The 17,762-nt window shown below is 46.0% G+C and overlaps 1 protein-coding gene across 1 annotated transcript in view; it reads right to left on the minus strand.

Annotated features, from left to right (window-relative positions):
* CMTM7 (CKLF like MARVEL transmembrane domain containing 7) overlaps positions 1–17,762 on the minus strand; it is an 80,138-nt gene that overhangs the window by 18,318 nt on the left and 44,058 nt on the right. Inside the window, exons 2-3 of the mRNA XM_029589411.1 lie at positions 17,548–17,721; positions 8,929–9,027 (exon numbers count right to left, since the gene is read on the minus strand). Coding sequence (XP_029445271.1) covers positions 8,929–9,027; positions 17,548–17,721 — 273 coding nt within the window. The remainder of the gene's footprint in view (positions 1–8,928; positions 9,028–17,547; positions 17,722–17,762) is intronic.

Below are 17,762 nucleotides of genomic sequence, written 5' to 3' on the forward strand. Positions count from 1 at the left end.
GGAGTTAAGGGTCAAACCTTTATTCAAGCTGTCCCGTAAAAATTCCATAATTAATGGGATTTTGGCCATCTAAGGGGAAACACCACATTCCATGCACCAGAATTCAAATACTATCCAGACCTGCACATACGCTAAGGATGTAGAGAACTTCCGTGCGCGGAGTAAAGTGGAAATTACTGCCACCGAATATCCATTCTTCATCAGGCGAGCCCTCTCAAGGGCCAAACCATAAGACAGAATAGAGTCAGATCCTCATGAAGGACCAGTTCCTGCTGAAGCAGGTCCATGTGTGGAGGGAGGCACAGAGGGTTCTCCACCAGGAGTACCCGCATGTCCACATTACACGGACGCCTGAGCCAATCTGGAGCTACTAGTAGGATTAAATCCCCAGTGGTGCTCGATTCTGTGAATGACCCTACCCAGCAGGGGCCACAAAGGGAAGGCGTATAGCAAGTCCTCTTCTGGCCAGGTCTGAATGAGAGCATCAATCCCCAGGGAACATGGATCTCTTCTGCGATTGAAGAATCTGGGAGCCTTCGCATTGTGAGATGCGGCCAGTAGGTCGATGGACAGAAGGACCCAGCAATCTACCACCAGCTGAAAGGCTTTGGCCAACAACCCCCATTCTCCTGGATCCAGACTCTCCCTGCTTAGAAGGACTGCTCTGATTATGTCTTTTTCTGCAATGTGGGAGGCTGAGATCTGTAGATGTATTTCCACCCATTCCATAAGGAGATCTATCTCCTGTGACGCTTGCTGGCTCTTGGTTCCCCTCGGCGGTTGATGTAGGCTACCATTGTTGCGTTGTCAGACATTACGCAGACTGCTTGACCCTGGAGTATGTGGCTGAACTGTAGATATGCCAATCTGACTGCCCAGGCTTCCAGGCGGTTTATATTCCAGAGTGCCTTTTCCTTGGTCCAACGCCCCTAGGCCATCATATACTGACAGTGAGCACCCCAGGCCTGGAGGCTCGTGTCTGTTGTGAGGACCAGCCAGTTCAGCAGGAACAGGGTTACACCCTTGCCCAAGTGATCTTCCTACAGCCATCACTGGAGTCAAGAACATACTTCCATCGGTAGGTGAAGGCAAATCGAGTAGTCTTGAGACAGTGGGTTCCAATGTGACAGCAAGGAGCGCTGAAGTGGTCGTATGTGTGCCCTCGCTCATGGTACTACCTTCAGGGTTGACACCATCAAACCGAGGACCTGAAGATAGCTCCATACCATCGGGCGTATCGTGTTTGTCAACCGACATACTTGTCGGTTGACATACTTCCTCCAATCCGTGTGGATTGGAGGAAGACCTTGCCCTGCTTGGTGTCGAACTGGACTCCCAGATATTCCAAGGACTGGGATGATTTGAGACTTTACAATCCAACCAAGTTCCTGAAGCAGGGAGGTCACCCTGCTGGTCACCCGGAGACTCTCTTCCACGGACTTTACCTGGATCAACCAGTCATCCAAGTACGGGTGCACCTGGATTCCCTCTTTTCTCAGTGCAGCCGCTACAACCACCACAATCATGGAAAGTGTTCTGGGGGTGGTGGCCAGGCCAAAGGGCAGCGCCTGGAACTGATAATGGCGGCCCATTACCGCAAAGCATAGGAAACTATGTTCTTGCTGGATTGGAATATGAAGGTAGGCCTTGGAAAGGTCCAGGGAGGTTAAGAACTCTGCCGGTTGTACGACCATTATCACGGGGCCCAGAGTTTCCATGCAGAAATGAATTACTCACAGATGTCAGATGACACTAGAGGTCCAGGATGAGGTGAAAGGAACCCTCCTTCTTGGGTACGATGAAATAAGTGGAATAACACCCTGTATTTTCCTGGGGCACAGGGACTGGAATTATAGCCCTCAACCTGAGGAGCCTTGCCAAGGTGGACTCCACTGCCTTCTTGTGCTGGGAGTGGCAAGGAGACATCATGAACATGTCTTGAGGAGTGCTGCAAAATTCCAGCACATATCCTTCTTGCATGACATCCAGTACCCATTTGTCCAAAGTGATCTCGACCCACCAATGGTGGAAGAGGGACAGTCAACCCCCTATCTCCTTGTTCTGAGAGTGGGTAAGCAAAACGTCATTGGGGGGTTCGGGACGAACCTGAACCCAAACCTGCCCCTCTTGGGCTGTCGACTCCTAAAGGACTGAGACCTCCCAAAGGACCGAGACCTCCCAAATGTCTAGTTCCTGTTGGGTCAAAAGCGTTGGGTGCTGTAACTGCTTTTTTCTATAGATTGATGGTATATAAAAGCAATAAATAAATTATCTTCTGGTAGCCGGGGCACTGGAGAGTCACCCCATTTACTGGCCAGCTTTTCTAATTTGTTACTGAAGAGGAGTGATCCCTTAAAGGGCATCTTTGTGAGGTTAGCCTTAGAGATTGCATCTGCTGACCAATTTCACATTCATAGCTGTCTTCTGGCTGCTACCACCGAGGCCACCTCCTCTGGCCAAGGTATGGACTAGATCAGAGCCCACGTCAGCTAAAAAGGCAGCGGTGGGTTCCGTAACCTCTCTGGAATTTGTCCCTGAGTCATCCACCTCCCGAGAGAGAAGCAGGCGCGAACGAACGACCAGGGCACAACAAGCAGAAATCTGTAAGGTCATTGCTATTGTGTCAAAGGCTTGTTTAAGGATGGACTCCATCCGCCTTTCATGCGCATCCTTCAAGGCCTCTCCAACCTCCACTGGGATAGTTGTTCACTTCGAAACGTACAGACCAGCGCATCCACTTTAGGGAAACAGACGTTCTCTCGCCGCTGGATCCAGGTGGTATAGAGCTTCTAATGCTCGTCCACCTTTAAAACTCACTTCAGGGGTATTCCATTCCAGGTCAATCAACTCCTGGATGGTTTCCAGCACTGGAAAATAGCAAGAGGCTTTCCATAGAGAAACCAAAATGGGATTCTTCTTTGATTCCGTCATAGAGACCGCCCCAGAACTCCCAGCATCTTCAGGGTCTGGGAAACCAGGGCCGGCAATTCATCTCTATGGAAAAACGTAACATGGTCCGATATGGTTCTAAACCCGGTGGGATTTCCCAATCTTCCAAGGAATCTGGGCCCCCTTCATCTGTGCTGTCTGGGTGTCTGCCTGGGATACCCTTGGTGAGGCGAGGCATGTCTCGAGGCCTGCTGATAGGGCTGGGAAAGAGAGGCCTTATTCAGCTGGGGTTCCATCTGGACAGGGGCAAGTGAAGCAGACCGTGCCCATACGAAAGCTTTAAGGCCTTGAAAAAATTAAAATCAAGAGAAGGGAGTCAGATCCATACCTAGCCCAAATACTGGGGTAGGTGCCACTGGATTTCCCTCTCCCATGGAAGACCCAGGCCCGGGATTACGCAGATCTGGAATACTTCCCATTAAGGAATTAGCTGACCCATCCTCAGATTGGGAGGAGCCAGGTTTAGTAAAGTCTGGGGAGGCCAACTCGCCCTGGGCCTCCTCACAGTGCTAACATAAGTAAGAATCAAGTTCAGACTATGTAGCCCTAATATGTCAAGCAGCAAAGAGAATGGTGCTTATCTTTGCTGCTGGAGCCATTAGGGATGGTAACTGCGTGTTCAGCAGGCTTGCGCTTAATAATTTTGAGCGCACAGATTTTGGGCACCTACGCAGACTGTGGTGAAGCATACGCACAGGCCATACGCTCTGCTTTTCCCCAATTTCTGTGCCTAGAGAGTTGTGCTTGTACAGATGTGCATAACGTTGTGCACACAGTGCATGTGCAGAGCCGGCACGCACTGCGCCTACCGACGCTCTATGGTGGGCAATGGAAGATGCACAAAAACATGTGCAAGATAGCACTGCTGTGGTCTAACATGTGATGTGCCTACTGAACCTAAAGTGGGGCCTAGCCTATCGGGGGGCTGCTCAAGCCGCTTGGAAGCCCACTTCTCCTTACCCCAACAGGATCAGGAATGACGTCGGTATGGCACGCTGAGCAAGGAGACCGAAGGACGTGTTACCGAAATCCCTCCAACATCTCAATCTGGAGGAATTTTTTTTTTTAAACTTACCTGGGCTCAGAGCTTACTGGCTGAGTACAGAGACAGTCTCCCAGCTGTGCGGGGGGGGGGGGGGGGGGCAGCATTGGCAGTCACCGCTGCGCTCGGCTTCCTGCACACGGTGCCTTTCAGCTGCTTCAGCAGCAAAGTCCATGCCGGGAACCGGCTACCGGACCAAGACACACCTCTGAGGGACCTTGGAAATCACCTCAGGAATTCTCAACTGGGGGAGGGACCTTTAGGTATCACCACAGGAGAGCGGGGCTCAGTCTTTCTTCAAATTTAAAAGTGGAATGTCTTCTTCTAAAGGGTAAGGCGATACCCATAGGGAAAGCATGTCCACATCTGCTAGGAGACGGAGAGATACTGAAGGGCTGAGGTCACTGCAGGGGTGTATCTAGGGTGATGTCAGCTTTGAAACCTGATTTCATCTCCATCTGTTAGCAGGAGAGCACATAACCCATTGGTCCTGAGTCCATCTGGCTACATGCTAGGAAATTCAGTTTACTCATGGAGTGTGGGCTTGGTGCCAGAAAGCAACAAATTACAATAGGGATGTGATATCGGGAGAAAGACAAGATAGTGTGTGTGTGTGGGGGGGTGGTGGTGGTGGTGGGGGGGAGTTGGTGTTGGGTTGCATATGAGAATGTGTGCGCTCTTCAACCCAAAGCAGAGGAATCTCAACTGGGCAGAGTGGATGGAGCAGTTTGGGTTTTTATCTGCCATCATCTGTATCTTACTAGGAGACTGATCATTGGCTCAAGGGATAAGCAACAGTAATGGGACAAAATAGATTTAAAAAGAGTTATTAGAAAGTTTGTGTGACCTGATAAATGACAAGTATTTGATTCTTCCTAATGGTTGGGGTGGCAGTGGCAGTTATTGGTAATTTTATATTTAGAATCATTTGGTTGTACTTCACTTCATGCACAGATTTCTAACAAAGGTGGCACTGGCAAGTAATTTTTTTTTTTTTAAATAAATAGTCATGCAGAAGGACAAAGGTGAAAATTTTACTCAATGTGTCCATTGTGTTCGGAAATTTTACAGTTGAAAGTTGGCAACCCTAATCACTGCAAAAGCTAGGCTACACAGGAGAGGGAGAAGAATTTAAAAATTAGTGAAGACTCATAGTATCATAGCCCTGCTGGGCCAGGCTTTGAGCTGGAAACGAGTAGAAGAAATGCTTAAAGAAAAAAAAAAAAAGAAGGGGGAGCCAGGTTCCCATGATCACAGTAGAAAACTAAAAATAAATAATAATTTTTTTTTAGTTTAAAAAATTGTATTTTCTCTATACACCCTCCCCCCGCATATACCTACTTCACTAAACAAGTGATTGTCTTTAATGATTTATTGTAACTGAACCTTTTGCGGCACCTGTTAGAATGTACTATAGTATGCACCCACCTACATTAATTTATGTGCCTACATGTAAACCGTTGCGATGGTATATTACTTAGCAACAGTATAGAAACGATTTTAAATAAATAAAATAAAATATATATGATGCAATTTTTAAAACTGATGTAGTTTCCAAAGTCATAACCTCCACTGGTACTTATTACTGCAAATGAATTTTATTAACATCTATAGGGCTGAAGCAATACAGCCGAGTGCACTGTTTAACCCATGGTTGGATACAGGTTTTGGGAGATTAGCGCATCCAAAACACGCGTCCAACTCCCTTCAAAGCTAATAGCACTCATCACCTGCAAATGCATGTTGATGACCTATTAGCTATTCTCCCCTGACTGAAAAAAAAAATGTGAGCTTGACATGCATGTTTACCCTCAGAAATTAACGCCTGCCCAGAGCAGGACCAAAATGTTTAATTAAAAAAAAAAATTTTTTTTTTAAATGTGCCGGCGGTCAGGTTAGGAAAAGGGACACTCGTAAAATTAAGCGTCCATTTTCCTAACCTGCTACCAAGGAGATGCTAGGGGTGAACACTGGTCCCTAGCACCTCCTTTTTAGCATGACCCTTCATTTAAATATTTGACTGCATGCCCAGGAAGAGGTGGCTGGGTGCGCGTTAGGAAAGTGAGAGCTGAACACTGAGCGTCCGTTTTCCACACGGATGTATTGCATTGGCACCTATGTAAGGGAAGTCAAAAAATGTGCCCCTTTATAGCATGGCAGCAATGGCCTCCACATGTCTGTTTGCCAGTAATGATGTATGTTAGGTCTGGCAGTTTCCAGTGGGAGATGCCAGAGTTTAATAAACCTGGCATACCAATTCAGAGAGCAAGGAGAGAAGGGGTCTGGTGTCCGCCTCAGCAGAGGGCTACAACTGTGCGTGTCCCTCACCAGGAGGGCAGTTGAAGGGGGTCTTTCCCTCTACCGGGAAGGGACCGAGAGGAGAGGGCTCTCTCTCAAATAGTCGGGTGCTGTGCCAAAGGAATGTTATTGGCCGAGGAAGGTGGCTGGGGCCCAACGTCCCGTTCCCATGTTTTCAAGGAAGAAAGACGTTTTGGAAGAGCTGGGATTATATTCCTGAGAAGCATTCCTGCGGAGGCTCTGAGTTCTGGAGGTCCATGGAAGAGGAATTTCTTCAGACAAAGAGAGTACTGGAAAAAATATAGAACAACAGAGGTTTGTCCTTTGGGGAGTTCAGAGAGAAAAACTGTCTTATCACAGGAAGGTCTTACAGGAATTGCTGACTGACAGAAAGGAATCTGCCAGAGGATCACCTGAGTCTGAGCCATGAGAGAAGTACCAGGGAAAAAGAAGGAAGGAGAGCTGCATCCTAAAATAGGCACTGGGGAAGAGCCAGGAGAAGTGGGTACCTTCCATGGGATATGCAGCTTTGGGAAACTTCAAGAGACTAAGCTTTTTCTTTTTATTGCGCTTTGGACTTTATTTTTCTCAGCTGTTTGGTGCACTAGCCATTGGCGTATCCTTGTGGACTGTGTTTACCTGTCATCAATGCAGGTAAAGAGCAGCAGCTTTGGCGTCAGTGGGGTGATATACAAATCTATATTTTACACACATATTTATACATTAGTGGTGTGCAGTCATTTGCAACGAAATAGGAAATAAAGACGATATTTCGTATTTCGTTGCGTTTCGGGAAGCAAAAAAACCGAAAGGAAAACCCACAAAATTTTGTGTGGTTTTCCTATCTTTTTTTTTGGGGGGGGGGCACATCTATTAAAAAAACAAAACAAAAAAGCCACAAACCCACCCCAACCTTTCAAGTTTAATTAAATACAACCCCCCCCACACCCTCCAAGACTCGTCAAATGGCCCAGTGGGGATCCTGGGAGCGATCTCCCACTCTCGGGCCATCACATGGTAAGGGCAAAAGGACCGCTGGGTCGGGGAGAGTTTTGTTTTGTTTTTTTAAATGAAATTGCCCATGAAAAATGTTTCCCACCCCGGATCTGAAAAGATAACGAAAAAAAAAAAAAAATGTATGCACACCGTTAATATACATTTTGTTTTTGGGGGGGTGTAACTAGACTAGTGAGCAAAAGAGCCCTAGTGTGAGAAAAACAAAGGCTTTGAAAGACTGGTTTCTTCCTCCCCCTTGTGAAGGAACCCTGGGTGGTCATGTGACCAGGCCTGGTCCATACTATTTCCATTAAAGCCTCTGCATGCAAGGCATGTCTACTCTATATGCTGAACCACGTGCTCTTGAAACTGAATCCCTTATGTAAAACCGATGGTAAGAATGGTATGCTTGGCTATGACGGGTAAGATCTGGGTCTCCTATCGCTAGGATTGGTGATACTGGGCAACCTAAGACAGCCGGATTCGAGCCATCAGGTATGAAGAATTATAGCTAATAATTCCTCGGGAGGTAATAGCTAATAATTCTTCATACCTGATGGCTCGAATCCGGCTGTCTTAGGTTGCCCAGTATCACCAATCCTAGCGATAGGAGACCCAGATCTTACCCGTCATAGCCAAGCATACCATTCTTACCATCGGTTTTACATAAGGGATTCAGTTTCAAGAGCACGTGGTTCAGCATATAGAGTAGACACACTGAGAGACCATAATCTCAGAAGTGGAAAGCATCTGAGGTTGAAATTGTTGCAGGCATGAGCAAATGCACAATGGGTATTTTTAAAAAATAAACAAAAAAACAAACAAAACTGTTGCAGACATTTGAAGCTGGGTAATCATGCATCTCATATTTGTGGGACTCTGTTGCCCTCTATTCACCCCTGGAATCCACCAGCAGAACCAAGAAGCTTTTCAATAGGATCTGCAAGGGTTGTGCAAAATCATCAAGGACAGAACAAAATGTTTTCTTGGTGTACACCAAATCTCAGATTACATGGGAAAAAATGTTGACTAAAAAAAAAAAGAGCCAAGCGCTGCCCTCGCTCTATTTTATACCTAAGAGGAGAGAAAAGGGGAGACATCTCAAATTAAAATCGCTTTTGAGTTATCCAAACTGAAACCTCTCTTTAACACACTCTATTCACGTCACATCTGTATAGGATGCTTTAAGCATTGTAATTTAGACCAGATCCATCAGCTGCTGGTACTATCACAAGCATTTCTACTACTAGAAGGAAAACAAAACAAAAATCACAACTTATGATTTCAAGTCTTCAACACGAACTACCAGTGGAGCACTATTGGCACAATAAGGGTAATTTCATTCATTTGTAGCTTTATTTCTTTGCTTTGCTGTTCTCTTGGCCTAACACCACTCACAAGCTGCTTTCTACATGAAATATCTCCTGACGACCTTCCCGTACACCGTGCTAAGACCACATCATACGTTCCAGACGCTTTCAATAGGTTCAAGCTGCTATCTTGCCACCCGACGCACTCAAAGGATTTTTTTTTTTTAATAGGACACAGCATGCGCCGATCGTTGAAACATCTTCCCTCTCTCTCCCCAGCCCACCCAGACATTTGCATTATATCTTATGATGTAATAAAACGACAAGCCTCACCGCTCCCGCCACCAGTCCTGCTACGCCATAGCTCTTTGATGTCGCCACTATTGATGCAATCAGGAGCAGTATGGTACCAATAGCATAATGGAGCAATTCCTGCCAGAAAGAGAAAAAAAAAAAAAAAGACACTGAAGAAACTGACCTGGGCTATGGGAGGGATCTCAAAATTTACACTCACTCATTTGGGCAATCATCTTGAGAAATACAAAATTTGTAAAAACTGTATTGCTTTATCACAGAAACAGAGCATATGATGGCAGAAAAATAAAAAAAAAAACCACCAGGTCTATCATTTCCTGTTGCAGGTCCCACACCCAGTCAGGTTATTTTAGTTCACCCTCTAGTTTTCTTGCTCTTAATTTCCAGCCATAAATTCTCCACCCACTCAGCCATTTCTATTTCAGTGCTCTCTTTAACAATGGAATGTAAATCAGACCCAATATAACACGGGATTACGGTTCTTTCATTAAAAATAAATAAATTTAAAAAATGAACTAAAACCATGCAGTTAACCCATAACTTCCGACTCCCCCTTGAACGATGCCATTGTGTGCACCATTGTGGCTAAGGATGAGGCAGAGGGTGAGGAGCCAGGTGAGGTATAGCATAAGAACATAAGAAATTGCCATGCTGGGTCAGACCAAGGGTCCATCAAGCCCAGCATCCTGTTTCCAACAGAGGCCAAAACCAGGCCACAAGAACCTGGCAATTATCCAAACACTAAGTAGATCTCATGCTACTGATGCAATTAATAGCAGTGGCTACTCCCTAAGTAAAATTGATTAATGCAAAAAGTTGTAATTCTGCTGTTGACTCTCTTCCTTTGTATTTTGCATACTACCCAGTTAGCCCCTCCCTTGTTCATTGTAATTTCCTTTCTCAGTTACTTGTAAACCGACATGATGTGTCCTACGAATGCCGGTATAAAAAAAGTGTTAAATAAATAATAAATAATTAATAGCCATTAATGGACTTCTCCTCCAAAACTTATCCAAACCTTTTTTGAACCCAGCTACACTAACTGTAGTCTTGCATGTAGTCATACATTTTCAACAACGAAAATAAAGATGACCAATCCTTTTATTATAGCCGCTCTGATTCTTTCTATCCAATCGTTAAGAATCTTTTGTGATTATGTACTCTGGCAGCTGCAGCAAAGCAGATCTCCGCACCGTGCATTGTTAGCAGGCTCTCTCCCCATGCAGGCACATTTGCTTTTCCTTTCAGCCTGTACCTGAAGAGTACAGAAATGAGATAGGGATTTCTTTGGGGGGGGGGGGGGGGGTTTCCCCCCAAGTCTCTACCCCCTCACTGGAGATCTATGTTGAAATATTGCCTCTTCCAGAGCCATAAGAACTTGAAGGCACTTTAGAAATGCCACAAATATAAAAATCGGCACACAGTGTCAGCGGCAACAAAAGCTTAATGTCCAATTTTATAAACACAGAATACTGTGCTCAGACAGCTGATCATGGCCCAGTAATTTTATGAAAAACCTTACTAGCGCGACACAAGATAAGGAAAGAGATGAATTAACGTTATCTTCCTACTTTTGTGAAGTAGCTTGAAGAATACAACACAGCACAGTGTTTTCAAAATGACGCAGACTGCTTGTTTTTGAGAATTGCGTTAATATCTTCCAGAGTTGCCCTTAGAAGAAGACTACTTTGATAAAAACATAAAGCGCTTATATGAAGTGCATTTTATATGTAAGAATTCTATTAGCTGCATTATAAAATAACTTGAAAAATATTTACATGGAGCTATGGCTATAATGGTGTGTCACCATGTGACATTTTGGCTGTGATTCACGCCCATGTACGAGTGCTCCTATTACATTTTAAAGGGATGCACTATTTATTAGTTTGAATTTGTCCCCGTGGAAACATTGGATTTTGGTAGCCACTGACATCTTTTGGGAGTTTTTTTTCTTGGCAACTTGACTAACGCTGATCTTATCTTGTGTCAATTCCTGCAAATTTTGTCACAGTTCTAGGGCACGTATCAGACAGGAAACCACAGTGACTGCTACATGAACAAACACCAAAAAGAAAAGTAAAAAAAACCCCAAAAACTCCTCGCTCAGGATTTTTTTTTTTTTTTGAAAGACATGCTTTGCTCACGTACAAGCACAAATGATAAAGGTATTTGGACTCTTGCTGCAAAGAATTATGGTCTACACATGTCTGAAGGGGGTCAGGGACAGAGTGGAGTTAAAAAAAAAATTATATATAAACACACATACAGTATCATAGGGCAATCTCAGCAAAGATTAACAGGTCGATACAGTTATGCCGCGTTTGAAAGAGTGCGGCATTGCCAGGCGCACCCTCGTTCCCCGCACGCACAGTTCTCTTCACCTAGCGCTCGATACTCTCTTCTAACTGCATGCAAATGCATGCCGCGTCTGTGAAGCGTTAGGCGAAGGGTTAGGCCCGCGCAACCCATTTTACTGTATAGGCGCTTAATACAGCGCCTATACAGTAACCTGGGTGCGCTGGTGCCTGTCATTTCAACTGACAATTGAAATGACAGGCACCAGGAAGTGTAAAAAACCAAAAACCAAAAATACGTATAAACACCTGTCACTTTCCGAATCCCCCAGGCGTGCGGTCATCCAGGCGGCGGCGGCGGGAGCCAGCGGGCGGGAGCCGGGGGGCGGGTGGGCGCACGTTGGTTTCAGGCAGTGCGGGCGGGCGCGCATTCATCCAGGCGGAGGGAGCCGGCGGCGAAAGCGGCCTCCGGCAGCCCCCGCCGGCAGTGAATGAATGCGCGCCTGTGCGACCCGTGCGATTTCGGCGCTAAGGCAGTCACATGCCGTGACGTCGGACGTCGTGATGTCACGCCTTGAGCGCCGAAGTCGCACAGGCGCGCATTCATTTACTGCCGGCGGGGGCTGCCAGAGGCCATTTTCGCCGCCGGCTCCCTCCGCCTGGATGAATGCGCGCCCACCTGCCTGCGGCCTGGATCGAACACGCGCCCACCCGCCCGCCCACACCGCCGCCTTGTTCGAACGCGCGCCCGCCTGCCGGCTCCCGCCGCCGCCCGGATGAACGGGCGCCCACCCGGCCGCCTGAAACCAACGTGCGCCCACCCGCCCCCCGCTGCCGCCTGGATGAACGGGCGCCCACCCGCCCGCGGCCTGGATCGAACACGCGCCCACCCGCCCGCTGGCTCCCACCACCGCCTTGATCGAACGCGCGCCCACCCGGCTCCCGCCGCCGCCTGGATGAACGGGCGCCCACCCGCCCGCCGGCAGCCTGGACCCAACGCGCGCCCACCCGCCCGCCAGCTCCCGCCGCCGCCTGGATGACCGCACGCCTGGGGGATTCGGAAAGAGACAGGTATTTATACATATTTTTGTTTTTTTTACACTTTACGCTGCAAATATATATATATATATAGAAGTCGTCCATGGTACATTCCGCTATGTAGCTGTTCAAACACCACACTAACACCTAGTAGAGGGTAGGCGGTAAACTAACACGTTAAGGCCGCGGCAACGGGTTACTAAGGAGATAATCTGAGCGCGCATCACAGTATCGGAGGGGAATAGCTAATTCCTTCATTAAACAGCTAATTTGTTCATTTACATATCATATACATGCTGCGTGCGGAAAGGGTTATGTGTCTGTTTTAAGAAGCGCTAAGGATGCGTGAAACTGGAGACTGTATCGCAGGATCGCCTTACGCGTCCGAATTGTGCGCCCACAGTGTGTTACGGACGGGAAATCTTCAACCGCACGTTACAGTATCGATCTGTAACTTAGTAAAACTCCAGCAGCTAGTACCCCACTGTCAGGGGCGGTTCTATAATGAGGCAGGGTTAGGCGGCTGCTTCAGGCGGCAGAATTGTGAGGTGGTAAAAAAGTGCATCTCTCAGAATGCTGCTGTGGCATCCGTCTCACACTGCTTGCCCCTGCCAGGCTGCCATCTGCCTCACACTCAGCTGCCCTCTGTGTTCACAAAATGTGGTACACATATAATGATCTAAAAAAAAAAAAAAAAAAAAAAAAAAAGTGGATCATTCCATGTCATGTGGCGCCGGCTCAGCATTTTCTGTTGTGATGCCTGCCTCCAAAATAAAGTTTGTAAAAAAAGAAAAAACAGCAGCAACATTCCTATACCTGCGTCCCCCCCTTTGCTGCTGCTTTGACCACTTGTCTCAGCAGCCTTTAGGAGGGGAGGCGGCCAGGCGAGGACCATACCTGGGAACTCTCCGGATTTGACCCAGAGACTCTGGAATTCTAATGGAATTGCAGAGCCTCTGGGCCAACACCCATAATCTCCGGGTGCCTTGCAGTTGTTGCGCTATTGAAGCAGCCAGATTAGAAGGCGTCTGGATTGGCCTACACAGGCCAACTGAATGCCTCCTATCTTTTGCCTGCCCTGTGACTAGAGGCCTCCTGTTTTCTTCCTGCACCTGTAAACCAATAGTATGCCTCAGATTGGCCTGCGAGAACATGAAGAAGGGAGTAGGCCAACAGCAGAAGCAGCGGTAGAAGATGCAGCTGCTACTGGCTGGAAAAAGGAGGCCTATCATCCCCAAGAGGAGGTTGCTGCTACTGATGAGTTTAGGGTGGGAAGAGGTAGTCAGTGAGGGGGTGTATTTGTGCATGTGTGTGTATATATGTATATGTGAGGGGTCATGTGTATGTGTGTGTATATGAGTGAGAAAAGGTGTGTGCATGGGGGAGGGAATATATCAGGGGGAGGGGAAAGAGCGTGTGTGTGTGTGTGTGTGTAGGAGAAAGAGAAATGAAAGTATGAATGAATATAGCTGTGAGGGTGAGTGAGCATGTGTGTGTAGAAGAGAGAGAGAGAAGTGAGTGAGGATGTGTGTATCTGGGAAAATGAGAGAAATAAAGCTGTAAGTGAGCACGTGAGAATGTGTCCGAATGAGGAATGAGCGTTAGCATTTAAGAATGAGCATGAACGTGTTAGTGTGTGTGAGTGTATATAAGTGTTCACATCTGGTCTCTCGCCCCCTCCTTCCCCCCCCCCCGCATTCACAGTAATCTAGGGTGACTGGAAATCAGAAGTTCTCAGGTATGGCGGAGATTCATGCTGTGGAAAGAAAAAAAAGCTGAGTGCCAAGGGTTCAGGATGTCAGTGAGGTGGCTGTGAGGTGGAATAGGACAGCTGCAGCCGAGAAGATTTTAAGGCAGCAGCAGCAGGCTGGCAGCTCACACACTATGGAGTTTGACTAGGACAGGGCAGGGCAGCTGCTAGGATGGGGAGCAGAGCAAGAGACCTAAAAGGCATTGAGTAGGCAGGTTACAGGCCTTACTCCCTGCAGGGATACTTCTGCTGGAACATACTAAATATGCAGCAGCTTCTCAGAGAGAGAAAGAGAGAGAAAGAGACTGGTCTTGAGGTGGGTGGAGTAAAACAGTAAATGAAAGAGACCGGTCTTAGGGGGGAGTTCATGGTGACTGCTGAGAGAAGGAGAGAGAGAGGTCTTGGGGAAGATGACAGTGACAAGAGAAATACTAGTCTGGGGGAGGAGTAACAGTAATGAGAGAGTGGGCTGGGGAAGGAGGTGACTGACAAAAGAGGCTGTGTGTACGCACGGGTGTGTGTGTGCGCACAAGAGCGCCTGTGTATATGTGGGTGTGAGAGAGAGAGCGAGAGCCCGTATGCAAGATAGCCTTCATGCATGTGAGTGTGGTGTGTGCGAGAGAGTCTGTATGTTTGTGTGGTCCCCCTCCCCCAATCCACAACAATTTTAGGGTGATTGGAAATAAAAAGATATCAGGTATGGAGAGTGGGGAATTTTTTTTTTTTATTCTTATTAGATTTAACTGATGAATTTATTTGATGTGCGTTTTGAAATATTTTGTTTGAGAATATTTTTTAAAAAATGATGTCCTGTTCAGCCATTTTAAAATATTTATTCTATTACTATATTTATTTTTATATACCGACATTCGATGTGAAATATCACATCGGTTTCCAGTGCAACAGTGGTTCTAATAAGACATTGGCTTCTTATTTTTTACAATATAACTTAGAAACAATGTTGTTCCTTGTTTCATTCTTACAGTATAACTTAGAATAACTTCGAACAGAACATGAGACAACATTAACGGCATTAGAGTAACTTTAAGATTGGTTATTACTATGTATATATTCATATTAATTGAGTATCTAGGGGACCTAGGGGGAGCTTGGTCTAGGTGAACATTTTAGGATGATCAAATTGTGTTAATAGGAATCTGGACTTAGCGTAACATAAGATGCTGCTGGGGGCAGTGTTGGCAGGGGTAGGTGTAATGGATTACTGGATGATCAGCGGGAGGAGGGATGCTCTTCTTAGTGCAAGTGGTAGGTGGGCATTAGGTTGCTGTAGGAAAGGCTTTTTGAAAGAGCCATGTTTTGAAGTTTGTTTTTTTGAAGGATTGAGTCGTGGGATCCAGTCTTAGTTGTGTTGGTAAGTTGTTCCAGAGCAATGGTCCTGTCACAGATAGAGCACGTTCTCGTGTTGTGGTCAGATGTGCCATTTTCGTGGAAGGGATTGGAAGGAGCCCAGTGTTGGTGGAGCGGAGGTTCTTTTGGGTGGGGTGGGGGGGATGTAAAAATGAAGGGACGTGTTCAGCCAGTCAAACTTATCATTGTAGAGTGCTTTGTGAATGAGAGTTAGGGCTTTATATTGTATTGTGAATGGTATAGGTAGCCAGTGTAGGTTTTTGAGGATCGGTGAGATATGGTCAGATCTTTTGCTGTTTGTGAGTGATCTTGCCGCTGCGTTCTGTAATAGCTGCAACGTCTGAGGGAAGCGGTCCGGAGGCCCAAGAGGAGGGCGTTGTAGTGATTGAGTTTGGAGAATAGTAGTGCTTGGAGGACTGTTCGGTAGTCCTGGGTGTAAAGAAGCGGTTTGATTTTTTTTTAGGATATGAAGTTTGAAGAATCCATCTTTTATTATTGTGTTGATGTGTTTAAGGTTTAGGTTGCCATCTAGGATGACGCCTAGGTCTTTGACGGTGGTGACTTTGATTCTCCATCTGGGATGCTGTGCGGTTGTGGCTAAGTGCTGTGGTGGCTTTGTTTGTTACGTATAAAATTTCAGTTTTATTATGGTTGAGGGAGAGAGACATTTGTGAGAGTAGCTGAGTTATCTCCTGTAGATGGGTGTCCCAGATATTTAGGGTGTTCAAGAGTCTCTTTTACGGGGGAGCAGAATTTGGACCTTGTCTATAGTTTTACTATTATGATTAATGTTATAATCATAATAGTTTTACTATTATAATCATTGTTTTATGAGGAATGATGGTGTTTGTTTTTACATTGTTGCACTGCATACAGGTCTGGCTTCTTGCAGTTTCCAGTTCAGTTTTTGTCTGCACATTTCTGTTGATATTTTATTCTATATTGGTGTCAATTTGTCTGGTGTTCTACATGTGTGATCGAAATGACATTCTGCTGGTATGTAGTTTCTGTGTGGGAATCTGGCAGCCTGGCTTATTCCTAATAGGAGGTGTATTGGTGTTTTAGAGCCTGGTATAATAATTGTAGTGTCTCTTCAAAAGTAGGGTGTTACTGCTTGAGTGCTGGCATTTAATGCGGTTTTATTTTGGGAGGTTTATTTAAAATATTTTTAGGCTGCTTATAGTAAAGATTGTACGAAGCAGATTATAATATAAACATAAAATACATCATAATAGGTTTACTATAATCATCATTGTTCAGCTTACTCATGGCTTTCTGAGGGCCAAGCCCACACCAAATGTACTTTACAATAGGCCTAATACCAAATGTCTTTTTTGCAGGGTTTTCTTGTTGGCACCAGCACAGTACATGTAAAAATAATATACATGTTGCTGTGATATTTTTACCTCTGAAGGCTATGAATATCTTTTTTCATGTACAATCTGTTATTATAAATGCACGGGTTTTTTTTAAATTTTGTGTGGTGAGGGTTAGTGTGTAAAGTTTGCCTAATGCACCTCATATCCTGGCACCGACCTGGAGAGAGAGAGAGTGCCACACACAGACCCCTCCCCACCATTCATCAATTCCCACTTCTCCAGGGGGCAAATGCTGCGGAAATGTGGGAGGCAGGTTGCAGTGTTCCTGGGAGCGTAGCAGGATTGCCAGCTTCCAAGAAACATCATCAGTGATGCACTGTCTGACACTTCTTTGGGAATTCTGACCCTTGCTTTCCCCTTTCTGTAGCATTTGAAATCACCAGAAGGGCCAGAGTCCAAGGGGACCCTCCGCCCCCATAACCCTCTCGATGATCTGATCCGTTTTGTGCTTTTGGGGCAGGGGGGAGCCATCTTATCCCTCACCTCAGGCAGCAGATTGCTTTGAGCTGCCCCTGCTCACAGTACATTACAGATGTTATAAATTGCCTAAAGCTGAATGAAGGCATAATCCCAACCACCTTCTTAAAAAGTTATTCATGGCAACAATTTGCTATAGGCAAGCAGAAACCATTTTGAAGAAAGTTCTGATGAAAGCTAATGGACCAAACCCTAAAAATATAAAATGGATTGGCCCAGTAACTGCACGCTGCTCTAGCCGAGAAGTAAAAAAAAAAAAAAAAAATCTTTATAAAGAGGGCTGCCAAAAAAATAAAATAAAAAAAATCCCTTCCCACAGTTCTCCACCTACCGCAAGCGGCCAGGACAGGCAGGTGAGTGAGCGGTAAATTTTGAAAACGTAGACCACGTAAAAGATGAAAATCATTATCAAGTCACAAATGGTCACAACTTCGAAATAGCAGTACGCGCTGTAATCCGTCCAAAGAGAGTACCGCACCGAAAGGAAGGCAATCAGCAAACACACCTGCAAAGATAAAACGGGTAGAAATTAGAGAGACTTGCTCC

The sequence above is a fragment of the Rhinatrema bivittatum genome, chromosome 2 (assembly GCF_901001135.1).
Source record: "Rhinatrema bivittatum chromosome 2, aRhiBiv1.1, whole genome shotgun sequence".
Taxonomy (NCBI): domain Eukaryota; kingdom Metazoa; phylum Chordata; class Amphibia; order Gymnophiona; family Rhinatrematidae; genus Rhinatrema; species Rhinatrema bivittatum.